This window comes from Dinoponera quadriceps, unplaced genomic scaffold (genome assembly GCF_001313825.1).
Source record: "Dinoponera quadriceps isolate SergipeBrazil2010 unplaced genomic scaffold, ASM131382v1 scaffold113, whole genome shotgun sequence".
In the NCBI taxonomy this organism is placed as follows: domain Eukaryota; kingdom Metazoa; phylum Arthropoda; class Insecta; order Hymenoptera; family Formicidae; genus Dinoponera; species Dinoponera quadriceps.
This window is the reverse complement of record NW_014554899.1, coordinates 2,902,782-2,915,584: the sequence shown is the minus strand read 5'-3', so window position 1 is coordinate 2,915,584 and position 12,803 is coordinate 2,902,782. Positions and strand designations below refer to the sequence as shown.

The following is a 12,803-nucleotide window of genomic DNA, read 5'->3' as shown; positions in this document are numbered from 1 at the left end:
TTTGAGCGTTTCGCATAACCGTTTTCTAAACCACTCAAACCGCTAAGTCATTTGATCACCGTTCGACGAAATCTTCCATACGGACATCGACGATCGTGTCCTGCTCGCGTCCTCGTGTGTCAAACATGTCTTTGGCAGTTACGCATGATCGGCGCATGTACCGACACTATGCTCTTTTGTTTATTCCAAGGAACGCATTGGGCGATTGGATGCATCAATTTACGGCCGCTAGAGGACCCCGATCGATAAGAGTGTTTCTCGTATGCAAAAGTACAACAGAAGGACAATAAGATCGATTCCCATAGGCGGTTCCCTATAACTTACTTGGCGCGGAGGACACCGTGATCATAAAGGCGGTTCCTCCTGGGCGAGGCTTCTCCATTGCACTGAGGTGAATGCTGACCCTTGCGAATACTCCTAACGTGGGTATATCGAGCGCACAATTTTTGGTAGTCGGGACCTGCGTACGCGCTGTCCCGGATTGTTGAATTAAAAAATAAAAGGGAGAAAACCTCTGCCCACCTCCCGAATAATTCAGGATTGGGCTCGCAATATCTCGACAATCTTCGTGAGCCTCTCGCCGTTTCTCAAGATGAACTTCGCCCTTTTGAAGATAAATCGTCTAAAAGGGAGAAACCCTTTAAAAAAATGTTTATATTACTAATTTTTTCGACATTCGAACAGCAGTCCTGAATATTTTCGGTGCACCTTTTGCTTGCTCTAAAATTTACGACGAAGCGTCCGATACATGGGTGCGATGTCGTAAATCTCGTGAGCAATTTATGGAAGAACCAGCTGCCGGTAAATTGGACGCATTGAACACGGGAAAAAAATAGTCTTAAATCAATGATAGACATTTTCATGTATATATAAGTAAGAGTATTATCAAATAAATTTGCAAAAACTTTGTGGACAAAAATCAGTATTCCGTCGGTAAGGTTTTCAAATATGCAATTTATTATGTTATTATTTGTACTGTGAACTATTATAATTTTCTTTGAAGGCTTTTAGTCTTGATTTGATTGAATTTGTATCAATGCAAGTATTACTTGCACTCAAGACTAAAAATCTTCTAAGAATATTATAATATTCTTGCTTATATATGAGAATGTCTATCGTTGATTTATATAAGATTACGTTTTTCTGTACAAATAATGCTCACCGTTCCTGTGAATACACGACGCGTTTCGCACGTCGGTTTTGACGAGATGTGGGATGGAATTCCTGACAGATAAGGTCTCGTAAACGATGATAAGCCGAGAGCGTGAACACGTCACAGCGGATCGTACAAATTGCAGCGAAACGCCTGCTGGTCATCTTCCGGGATTGAAATATATGCTCGTTGTATATCAGCTATCTGTGTTTTTCAATACCGCGGATCACCGTGTTTTCGTGAGCCTGTCGAAATTGAAATGTCCGCGGCGGTGAGGCGTCCGCGTGTTTTGCGCTCGCTTGACAATTCGGCTGACGATGCGTTTCGCCTCCAGCTTCCTCATCGTGTCCCGTCATTCGTGCTTTATCCGTTGAAAGTGACGTATTACGCGAACGTATTATCACATTCGTTGCGTCCCCTTTATTTGCCAATCGAACAGTCGCATTTACAGATTGCACAAACACGCCGCCGCCGCGACGGAGACCGGGCGAGCTGGCAGCTCCCGAAATGAGATGAAAACACACACCGCCGCATCCCGGCACGTGCGCGATCCCTTTGTTCCCTTCCAATTTTCCAGCCCGGAGTGTTAAAACTGGGTTAGCAACGTTCACGCTCGTCGACTCGCCGCTGTAATTTCGGGAGGCCGCGTAATCGGCTTCGCGCCAGCTATCGGAGTCGGGTCGGCGTTATCGGCTGTTCTATTGAAAGAAACGTCAACGCGGGGGATCTCCTTCGCGAACGCGAAAGGAGCCTCTCCGGTAAAATCGCGGTTGTCGAATGATTCGGTCTAATTGCAGGGAGAGGCGGTCATTCCCGGAGGAATCGGAACCTGTTCGCGCTCGGCAGGGGGGAGGAGGGGAGCCTGAGAGACTTTAACGACGTCGTCGCGCAGCCGATCTCCAGCCATCGTCCCTTATTGCGCGGATCTATATTTTCACCTTAGGCTCGCCGACGGATGATCCGTCTTGATACATGGCGCGTATTGATTTTCGGAGAACACGCGCGACGCCGGCGGGTGAATACACCACGAGATCGCCGGCTGGGGGCTCGAGGGGAACGGGGAGAGGTAGCTCCGCCACCTGCGGTGCTCCTTTTTCCTGCCGTTTTCTCATCTCGCCACCATCCTTTGATCGTAACGCAAGACACGCGCTCCTGCCCGCCGCTGCTGTTGATGAAACTCGTCAGGGCATCTCGGATACGCGTTGTTGAACCCCTGCGCCTGTATTGTCCCGCGACAACGGGGGAACGTATTTTCCTCCGGACAGCTACATCGGCAATTTTCTCTCCTTACCCTCCGGTTATTCCCCGTTCTCTGTTTCTCGAATCCGTCGTCGCCCACGCAGGTGGGTGGGTGGTCTCGGAGCCGAATGCTCGGATATAGGAAATATTGGGATACCGGGTGATCCCCACGGAAAACGACAGACGCGGAACTATCTCGAAGTATCAACCGTTATTGATACTCTGAGCCACCCTAGGCGGTGGATCATCTCGTCGGAGACGAGAGGCGGAACGATCCCTGAAATATCGTGCGAGGTTTCGGTAACTGCCAACAATCTTCGGATTAGAGCACGACGTATCGATTCTAACTGTAGACCTGACTATAAGTTAAGCCGAACGAATGGTTGGATAAATGGAAATTCAGCCGTTATTCGGGAAACGATTTGCCCCCGTCGGAGTGAGTCATTAATCTCCTTCTTCGCGATAGCTTTCTGACGCCAATCGCATCCCCCGTGCGCGGAATAATTCTTATTCGATAAAAAGTCGGACGTGGTTACGCGATGTCGACCGCAATTTGGAGATAAGTATCCGACTTGTCGAGTGTGCAAATTTGCTTGGTCGCTTTCTTTCACGTTTCGAGTTTCCACATGAGATATTTCGCCGGTTGATTCTGTCTCGCGTATTAAGTTTTACCGCCGGGCTGAAGTTTAAAGTTAGGACGTTCGTATGAAGAGAGAGAGAGAGAGAGAGAAGGCCATTAGACTTTCGTTTTATCAGCTCTATGCCAGCTCCGCAACCATATTTTGCGGTTTGCATGAATTTGCGGTCTCATCCTCGTCCACGACTGTTCCTGGTAGTATCGTAAAATTCTCGTGCGCGCGCGCGCGCACGATATACAGGGTGCTTCGTTTTAATGTACACAGCGACAGCATTTGCTCAGGCTGGGGAAAAATAAGATTAGTGTTTCTTCCAGCCGAGCGCGGTTTAATTGTTCGTGCGCATAAAGTGAGGAACGATCGTATCGTCAACCCTGTAAAAGCCCCCCGGCGGCTTGCAATCTGCCTCGGGTCGCGCGTGCGAAATACCGATAAATCTAAGGAGACGCGGTACTTGGCACTTCGGAGCTCGCGCATTTTTCGACTTTATTACCCTTCACGTCTCTCGCGAAAAGTCACCTGTCTGTTCCCGGTCTGGGACGCGAAGCCTGAGATCGAGCGGACTTCTTCCAATTTGCACCGGGGATGATTTACCGCTCGTGGAAGGTAAATGTCGCGAAACATCGTGCGCCGAGCTGTATAAAAGCGCGAATAAGCGTCGTTTCAGGAGGGAGAGATGGTTTTACCGTGGAACGACCGTGGTTCGTTGTCCTGTCGCTGAAGAGAGCAAGACAAAAAAATGTGCTGGTATATAGCCTCTGACGAAAGACACGCGCGGCCCCAAAGGGCTCTCGACCGCGAGTGCGCCGTCTGAGACGGCATTTTTTTTCGTCATCACGAAGCGTCTTCTCTTCGGGGGGTTACCGGCCGTATTTGAGAAAACGAGTCGACGAACGCGGCGATACTGTGGCTCGGAAAACGAGAGAAGAGGGGGAGAGAGAGAGAGAGAGAGAGAGAGAGAGAATTGGTCGGACCTTGACGTCGAGGAAAAATATGAACACTTCCATTACCCACGCTTTAATTACCCAGTGCTGTTTTTACGTCCTTTCTCGGGTATCTTTCGCGCTTGTAGATTTACCGCGTTTGTTCGCATTCGGAGGCGTTAATAAGCAGGTGGCGAGAGGCGTACTCACGCTGCATTACCAGCAACCGTTCGTTCCATACGACACGGTGCAAATAGGTTTGATCACGGGCAGACGTTGCGACGACGACGACGACGAAGACGCGGACTCGAAACACGAGAGGTTGATGAACTTGATTCACGCGCCACGCTTTGTTGCCAGTTCCTCCGGCAACTTTGTTGACAAAGCGCTTTGTCCGCGATTGCTTTATTATATATCGCTATATAGCCATGCGAAATTGTTTGCTTGTGCAGCGGCGAATGGTGGCGCTTGGAAAAACATTCGAAGCAAACATCGAAACTCGCCGAAGTTAAGAGACCCTCGAGACGTTCCGACGAAGAAATCTACTTCGAAGCTGACGATATATTAATTAAACGTTAAATACGATCCATGCGACGATCGAGTGTATCTTGATGTTGCGCCTCGATGGCACATTTAACCTTGCACCGGGAATGTAATCTTACATGTATGTTACAATTCTCCGATAATCGTTAAGTGCGCAATAAAGCACGCCTGTTCAATTTCAAGATTGTCCTTTACCCTCCGAGTGATGTCACGCGCTCACCATGACGCACACATGACTGATACTTCTTTTCCTGCTTTTTATGCGCCGCGGCCCGAATGATTTCATTATAATTATTACGGTTACACTCAGTTACACGACGAGTAATCGCGCGGCGCTGGGAGCAGCGATCTCTGATTCACCTGCTTCGGCACGCGGACACTGTCGTCCGATCGCGGTATTCTTCGTGAGCGATCGGAGTGACGATATTACCGAACGAGACGTAAATTGTTCCGTCGCTATTGTCCGACGAGGGATACATTTTGACGATAATTTCGGGACAATATGAGACAGGTACCTTCCGATCGGCGTGAACACGGTTAACATGAGCAAACAACGTCTCTTTCATCGACCGATTATTGTGCAGTCTCCTGTAACTCCGGCAATGTGAACGTTGTGGTTCAATGGTGACATTGATCGGTTCCTCTCGCCCGCTTCTCATAACGACGATTTTGTACGTCGCGCCGCGTATACGCGCACGTGGGGCCGCGCCCATCCGATCATTTCGGACCATTATACGTGATGTTCAGAATCACCGCGCTTTTTCCCCAGACTTCTTCCTCACGCACTCTCTGACGCACGACTTCCTTTCATCGGAGTCTAATATTCTTGTCCCAACATCTACGGTTCAGATTCCTGCTTATCGATCGGTTATGCTCACGTCGTTTCATATTTAAAAAGCTGAAATTTTCTATTTACCGAATTACTGTATATTATTACAATTTTTTCCATCTTAAACATTGTTTTGTCGTTTTCACTGATGATAAATCCCCTCTTTAAAAAGGAAACTTATTTCTATCGATGCACGAGCGTGTGTTTTTTAAGGACCAACGGAAATTTTACAACGCGCGAATCATAAAGTTCAATTAATAAGTCGCGCTCATAGTGTACACGTTACAATTTTATACCTTTTACCTCTCTCCGCGGTTTGCTTTCTAAATTATTTTGGAAGGTAAAAAGACGGCGAGATATTATTAATTTAATATTTATTGAATTTTAGTGCGCTTGATATATACCTGCGTGTGCCGTTTTGCATGGTGTGGAAGAAGTAGGAACTTCGTATCGGGTAACTCATAATAGTAATAATATGTACGTGTAACAATAAATGGGAATCATATTAGCCGATGAACGACTCATTGAATATTTCTGACGGTGCTTTGAACGCACGATCCGACGTCTTTAAGAAGTCCGAACATATTTTTTGTTGCAAATTTGACAATTGACGTCTGACAACAAAACTTCAAACTTGGAACGAACGTGTAGAATTGAATAGCTATGCGGATAATTTTCTCGACCGTGAGTCCCAGTTTATAAAAGCTTTGTAATGTCTGAAAAAATGCATATGTTAAATATACATGTTCTGAAAAATTCTCTGATAATCTTAATCCGACCGATCTATGTAATATTTTCGATGCCTCAATGGGAGATTTTTCTAAATAACAGAAAGATTTGTGCTGTTACGAAGAATTCAGTAATTAAAAAGAATATATACAAATATAGATTTTTATATTAATTTGAAATAGATTGGACACACACACACACATATATATACGTACCTGAGAGAAACACGCGCCGAAATTAGAAGTACTTTTGAAGCATTGCGTTACATCCTGCAATTGATTCGATAAATTCTTCTGTAGATCGCTTATTACATTAACGAGATCTTGAATTTGTCCGCCGGTCTGTTGCATTTGTTTTAATACACAGGAATCAAACATTGACACCAGTTCAGCGAGAGCAGCACGTCCTTTCTTGTACAGCCTATTACATGACGAAATATTGGCGTCCTGAGCCTCTTCCAGGAATTGTTTTGCCTTCTCCTGGAGCTGTTGATATGCATTTTTGAAAGGGTTAATATCACGAGTTCGCAGTTGCATTTCATAAAAATTCACATCTCTCGGGCAAAATCGAAAGATGAAAGCATAGCATCACGCGATAAACAAAGTAGGATATGGGAAAGCGTTTAGTGTCTTGTCCGAAGTGTCAACGATGAAATGGACTCGGCACCACTTGGCTTGGAGGTGTAAATTTATTCTAGTAGGTTACGCAACACACGACGAAATAATGAAACTCGCGGCAGACGGATAATTCATTCCTTTACCTGCCGTCGCCGTTATTTCATGCGCATATTTTTATGAGTGGTATCTACGCTTATCGGTAACGGACTTGTCGCCGAGGCTTTTCGTGCACTACTCAATATGCGTGAGCGAACGATTTGCAACTGACGCATAAATTAAACACATATGCCGCACTTTGAAAATATAATTCAATGTATACTGTTTAATAAAAAAAAAAAAAAAAAACTCCAATTCTATGCACGTTTTTACGAGTAATTGTAGCTTAAAAAAATGCTCGATGCGTGAATTTCAGTTCCATTGATGTTGCAACTTCATCCTCCTTTGTGAGACAGTCGAGAAGCATATTTACCCTTTGCACCTCGTTAGCCAATCCATCGTTGAGTTTCTCGCCTATATTAGTCACGCCACCCCCGAGACCTTGTAAGACTTCATCTCCGCGTTTGAATATACCCGAAAATTTGTCTTTTATATCCGATAACTTATCTTGTGCGTTATCTTGTGCGTCTGATATTTGATCTAATACGTTATCTTGTACGCCTGATATTTTATCTCGTGCATCTGATATTTTATCTAGTGCGTTATCTCGTGCATCTGATACTTTATTTTGTGCGTTGTCTAACAACGATTCCAATGATCCCAGCAATCCCTTTGATCCCCACGATCCCAAAGGATTCGGAAGAGAAGCAGCTACAACAGCTTGTTGTTGGAAGCTGATCTGCAATCGATCAAATAGATGTAATATCGCCAAAAGTAATGGGCACATAATTCATAATTCAACGCAGTAAAATTGTCTTTTTCATACAAAGTGAAAAATAGAAACTAGCTAAATTTCTGTCCGTAATTTTCATCGGAAGCTAAACAGCACGAAGTGGCGGACTATTGAGAATTTCCCAATTTCTATGATTATACGAATACAATGGTTTCGTGATGAAAAATGGAAATACTTACGCAGGCAGCGACGAGAATGCAGCTTGCAATTTTAAACATTGTTGCTATAATCCGACGCAATTGCCACTCTTTCCAACGAAACTTGTATAATGATGCTTTCTTACGCCAAAACTCGCGTTTATATAATATATCCACCACCAATTTCTTCAAAGTATTTTTAAGATATGCAAATCGACTTGTCACATGCGAGCATTTGTACCAGTGTACAATTGTTTTAATTAGTCTGGGTAAAACTAATGAGCCCGTGTAAAATATGACCACAGCCAGCGAAATACATTACTGATATGAACTTTGCAGCTCATTTTTGCAACGTGTCATTGCTGCAATTTGTTTATGATCATTTTTCCGCATATAATGTAAATACATCGTATGTGGAAAAATGATCATAAACAAATATATATATATATATATATAAATGCATATATGTTGCAATAATATTTATTCGTTTAACTTATGAATATACGTTCTAATTTAAATATATCTCGTCGACTTAATATAATTACAATGTCGCAGTACAAATGGCGACACTTTATTGCGCGCACTTCTACTTTCTTGTTACACTTGCTGACACAAGTTCTACTACGTAACTCGGTGCGTATTGATCCTGCCAGGTGGATACTGCAATATCGCCGCGGAACGCAGCGAGCGAGCAGAAATTGTGGTCCCTTTCTTGTTATTACCGTTTCCTCACATTGGTATAAAGCAAGATGCTTTGATCCACGATGGTGTCAATCCACACAGTTGTTGTCTCTCGTATGCTACTTTGTCGTGTTATACATAACAGAGAGATACATATACTCTTTGTATAAAAAAGACGTTTTTATCAGGCTCCACAGGCTCGTTGCTTTAATTATTTTCACCTCAACCATATACTAATTGCAATAAAATAATTAATTATGAATAAATTATATTTTCAAGGAATACACTGCCATAACGTGCCTTTCGCGAAGATCTATTTACAATGAACGTAATGAGCCGCGTATATGCGCTGAAATAATTTTATTATTTCGCAAAAGCGACCCTAACTGAAGTTTTCCTAACTGAAGATATTAATAGCGCGCATTGTAATATGCCGCGAGCATCATAGCCTATCGCTTTATCAGTCCGAGGCCGGCTCTGCGATCATATTTTGCGGTTTGCATGAATTTGCGGCTTCATCCTCGCCAGCGTGCGTGACTATATCCTTGATGACATTATAAAACTCTTGTACGTGCGTGGAATATACGTGGTGTTCCGTTTCAAACCTTTGCAGCGAAACAAATCGCTGGACAAATCAAAATTCCAGCCGGCAGCATATAAATCATTTGCCGGTGTCGATAGACCGTTTTGGGAGATATAACGCATCCTGTAAATGCGTAAAAAATATACGTTGAAAATGTTAACTTGCGGCGTCCTTCTTCACGCTCTGCTAGAGTTGGCGCATTTGCGTTTAAATACTAACTGTGTATATTCATTAATATTTCTATTTCTGCGATGAGAGAACGATATGAATGCCATTTTGTTTCATTATGTATAAATGTTAAAAAGCCATTTATTTCTCTCCCGCGCTTTCAATCTCGTTCTTTCACTTGACTCGTTATTCCATCGTTCCATCCTTCTCGATTGTCATTTCATTATTCTCTTCCCACGTTTGCTAATCAATTGTTACTGTTCATCAATCTCTTGCGCTTAAATACTATCTCTTGAAACCGACTATATATCTCTCGTGTTATTTTATGATGTTAAATAAGTAATGCGAATAATAAAATAATCAATTTATTATAAAGTAAAACCGATGACTATCTCTTAATGTAACCACGGGAATTGTTCGTTGATCAGCGAGCCATTGTTCCGACAGTATGGTAATCAAAGATTATTATTTATTTTCCTGAAGGCATCGCGTGTAACTGGTCAAAACTTCGGAGATATGTTGCTTGAGTAAGTTCAAATGGATGTCGCATTTTTCGAATTTCTCTAAATACCGAATTGGAACAACCTCGCGACGGACTTTTCAATTTTGCGACGCAGTTCCTCGTCGATGCTCTACAACAAACCATAACATTTGGTGGAGACATGTGACAATTTAGCACAAATATATTTTCTAGTTCGAAAGCTGATTTCGCGACCTCCTTCCGTTATCTCGTTTTCAATAGAGAAGTCTGTTGTCCTGTCGTTTTATCGGTTACTTCGATTCATGCACATGCTAATCATGTTGGACTACTCACTTCTGCGGCCAGAATTTCCTTCATCAGCATGCTCCCGTTGGAAAGCATTAAACGCAAGTCCTGGTCAGTATAGTCGACCACTTTGTGCATAAAGGACTGGAAACTTTGAATGACTTTTATGGCATTGTTATTTATGTTATCTTTCATCTTATCGCAAGTAGCTACATTCGGGTGTATTCTTTTTTCAACAGTTCCATATCGAGCTGGGCCTGTAAATATGAATTTGCAAAAATGACATTACAGAGATCAGACACCACCTAAGACATATCATACTTTCTATTGAGTATTAGCAAATTCACCTCCGTTTAAAATTTTTGTTAAATCGATTCCTCAAACCTAATCCGATGAATATTTAATAGGAATGTTCATATGATTGATTTTTCGCCTATATGGTTCGACCGGAGAATGTCAATTCTTTTTTAAATACGGATTCTACGACGAATTCGGGACTGTGTTTTATAATTGTATATAACTGTTATATTTCATTTACGTATAATTATAAATATTTTATATTCGATTTTATTATTAATAAACGTATTTCTCAAAAAAATAACTTTTTCATATTATCCAAATTTTACCTTTTCCACTGTTTCATTCACGCGTTCAATAAATTGTTCGATATCAATGGCTGCTAACGTTTTAATATGCTGCATTTCCTCTAATACGTAATGTTTTACATTTAAAATTATGGACAATAGCAAGTTTTTCGCAGGATTTTGTTCTTCCTTGTCCGAGTATGCATTTGCTACATTAGGCAAAATATCGGCCTGAAATTAATCAAGAGAAACAACGATATTATAAAAAGAAATAGAATCACGTAATAAAGTTGCATAAACTTGATAAGAAACGCACAATCAAGTTTTTCCCGAAGAAATTGACGAAAATGGAGAAATCCACATTTCCTGAAAACTATGATTTTTTAAAGAAAAGTCTGAAAGAATCTTTACACAAGAGACATATACGCAATTATTAAAGAAAACGCATGGATGGCTTTGCTGCATTTAATTGAACATTGGCTTCTGATCAATTTAAAAGAAGTCGATATTATAAAGCAAGATAGAATATCGCGTAATAAAATTAATTGAATGAAATGTGTAATATCAGGTTTCTCTCTGAGAAACTGACGGAATCGATAAAGTTCACACCTCTAAGTTTTCTAGGAGAAGATGATTTTCCAAGTAAAAGTTCGAGAGAATCTTTTCAAAGACGAATATCACTTATAAATGCAATACTTACGAGAGCCAACAGAACCACAAGTACGAACGGGAATCTCATCATTTCCCTGCTGTAGATGTATCGCTTCTTGAAATGGTTCTCACGATAATATCGCTTCAAAGTTGCAAGTCGCGTTTATATAACGTTTGCATCGAATTTCAATGTCTCTGAGATATGCAAATACATATATATCAGAATGCAAGCACCTGAATCAATGTGTGATAGTCTGATTTAACCAAAATTATATAGATAATGATAACGGTGAATAAAGCTCATTAATAAAGATTAAAATCATTATAATGTGTTTCATGATACCGCCATATTTTGTATTCCCGATTAATTTTGTATAACATAGCGATATCTTCCCATTACGATACGAAAAATAAACAAATTATACCCGCGATGATCATGCACATTGTATTTATAACTACAGACTAAAGTTTAAGTCATAAAAATCAAGAAATGGGCAACAAACATGATTACAAACGTTTTAGGCGCTTAGGCAAAATAAAGTATAGCTCATAATGCTCCATTCCTTACAATATGCATTTATATCTTATTTTCGTTAGCATGTCCAAATAACAAACCAAAAGGCATTTTGCCTGAAATCTGGCCTCTATTTATGACGTATATTAAAATGATTAGGAAATACAATTTGACAATTTAACGGGAATTTCAGCGAATGAGTCACTTTCGATACATTGTGCATCGTTGTTTTTAATATATACGTTACACATATTCGGTTTTCTACATCGACCGTTTAAACATTATTCATCAAACACCGGATGGCGAGTATAATGCATTCGTTGAAACAAGTGTCAAGCCTCTTCGAGTTTCCTGTTCTGGCCTGTAATTAGCGACTAGAATTTCGATTAGCGTTCGATCGGATGTCAGAGACGCGTTGAAATCTAGACTGGGGTGCATCGTCGTCATCTCGGCTCGGATCGGTACTTGTCACCGATGAAAGTGCGGGGCTTGCTCGCTGATCGCCGTTAGAACCAGCCTCGCGGGGTACGCACGTACACACGCGCGCACGTACGTACGCGTGCACACTGACGCACCACGTGGCACATGTATGCGCGCTCGCACATACAAATTCACCCCTATAAAATATTCCCATAGGAGAGACGCACGGGGTGTCGTGGGAACGGTCTCGCTCGATATAAAGTGCCGTGCACATTTTTATGGGGCGCGTAGATGCTCAAGTAGCTCGGGGATTCCTTTGTAACGAATCGGCGGCGAGTCTTCTCGCCTGGGAGTCGCGCGCCGAGTCAATCCGATGAGAATATATTTTTCTTCCTTCCGCCGGCGACGCGCTATGGGAGACGCGACTTTAATTTTCCACGGAGCATTTTCGGGCGCGCCCTCGGCGCGTCCTCGAGGAGACGGAGCTCTAAGCGACAACGCAAACAAAATCTTCCACGAAGTAAACTTCTAACGAAACTAAAACGTGACTCGATTCTGTAAAATTGATCGGCAACTATACCCGATAACGATTTCGCCGATGACGTAACAAACTCGGGAATGGACAGGAGAGGAACAGGTGGAAGCTGATACATTCGACCGTGTTTTAAATTTATATATTTCCAGCCGTGGAGTTCTCGTCCCGGCGCGTTGGCGAGATAATTGTCGGATTTTAATACTGTGT

The 12,803-nt window shown here is 42.3% G+C and overlaps 2 protein-coding genes across 2 annotated transcripts in view; one reads left to right on the top strand and one right to left on the bottom strand.

Moving 5' to 3' along the window:
* LOC106742538 (protein numb) overlaps positions 1-12,803 on the top strand; it is a 58,641-nt gene that overhangs the window by 13,592 nt on the left and 32,246 nt on the right. The gene's annotated exons all lie outside the window — the stretch shown is intronic.
* Positions 5,680-7,822, bottom strand: LOC106742540. The gene is made up of 4 exons (XM_014615593.1): positions 7,737-7,822; positions 7,138-7,503; positions 6,267-6,536; positions 5,680-6,038 (listed from the first exon to the last, which is right to left on the bottom strand). Exons 1-4 carry the CDS (start codon positions 7,773-7,775, stop codon positions 5,844-5,846), a joined length of 870 nt encoding a protein of 289 aa, XP_014471079.1. The 5' UTR covers positions 7,776-7,822; the 3' UTR covers positions 5,680-5,843.

Excerpts from the sequence above, each read along its gene's own strand:
- LOC106742540 (XM_014615593.1), bottom strand. The coding sequence starts at position 7,775 with ATGTTTAAAATTGCAAGCTGCATTCTCGTCGCTGCCTGC. Across the intron at positions 6,537-7,137 it reads TGGCTAACGAGGTGCAAAGG|CTCCAGGAGAAGGCAAAACA; the intron begins GTAAATATGCTT and ends GCATATCAACAG. Across the intron at positions 6,039-6,266 it reads TCGGCGCGTGTTTCTCTCAG|ACATTACAAAGCTTTTATAA; the intron begins GTACGTATATAT and ends GCATTTTTTCAG.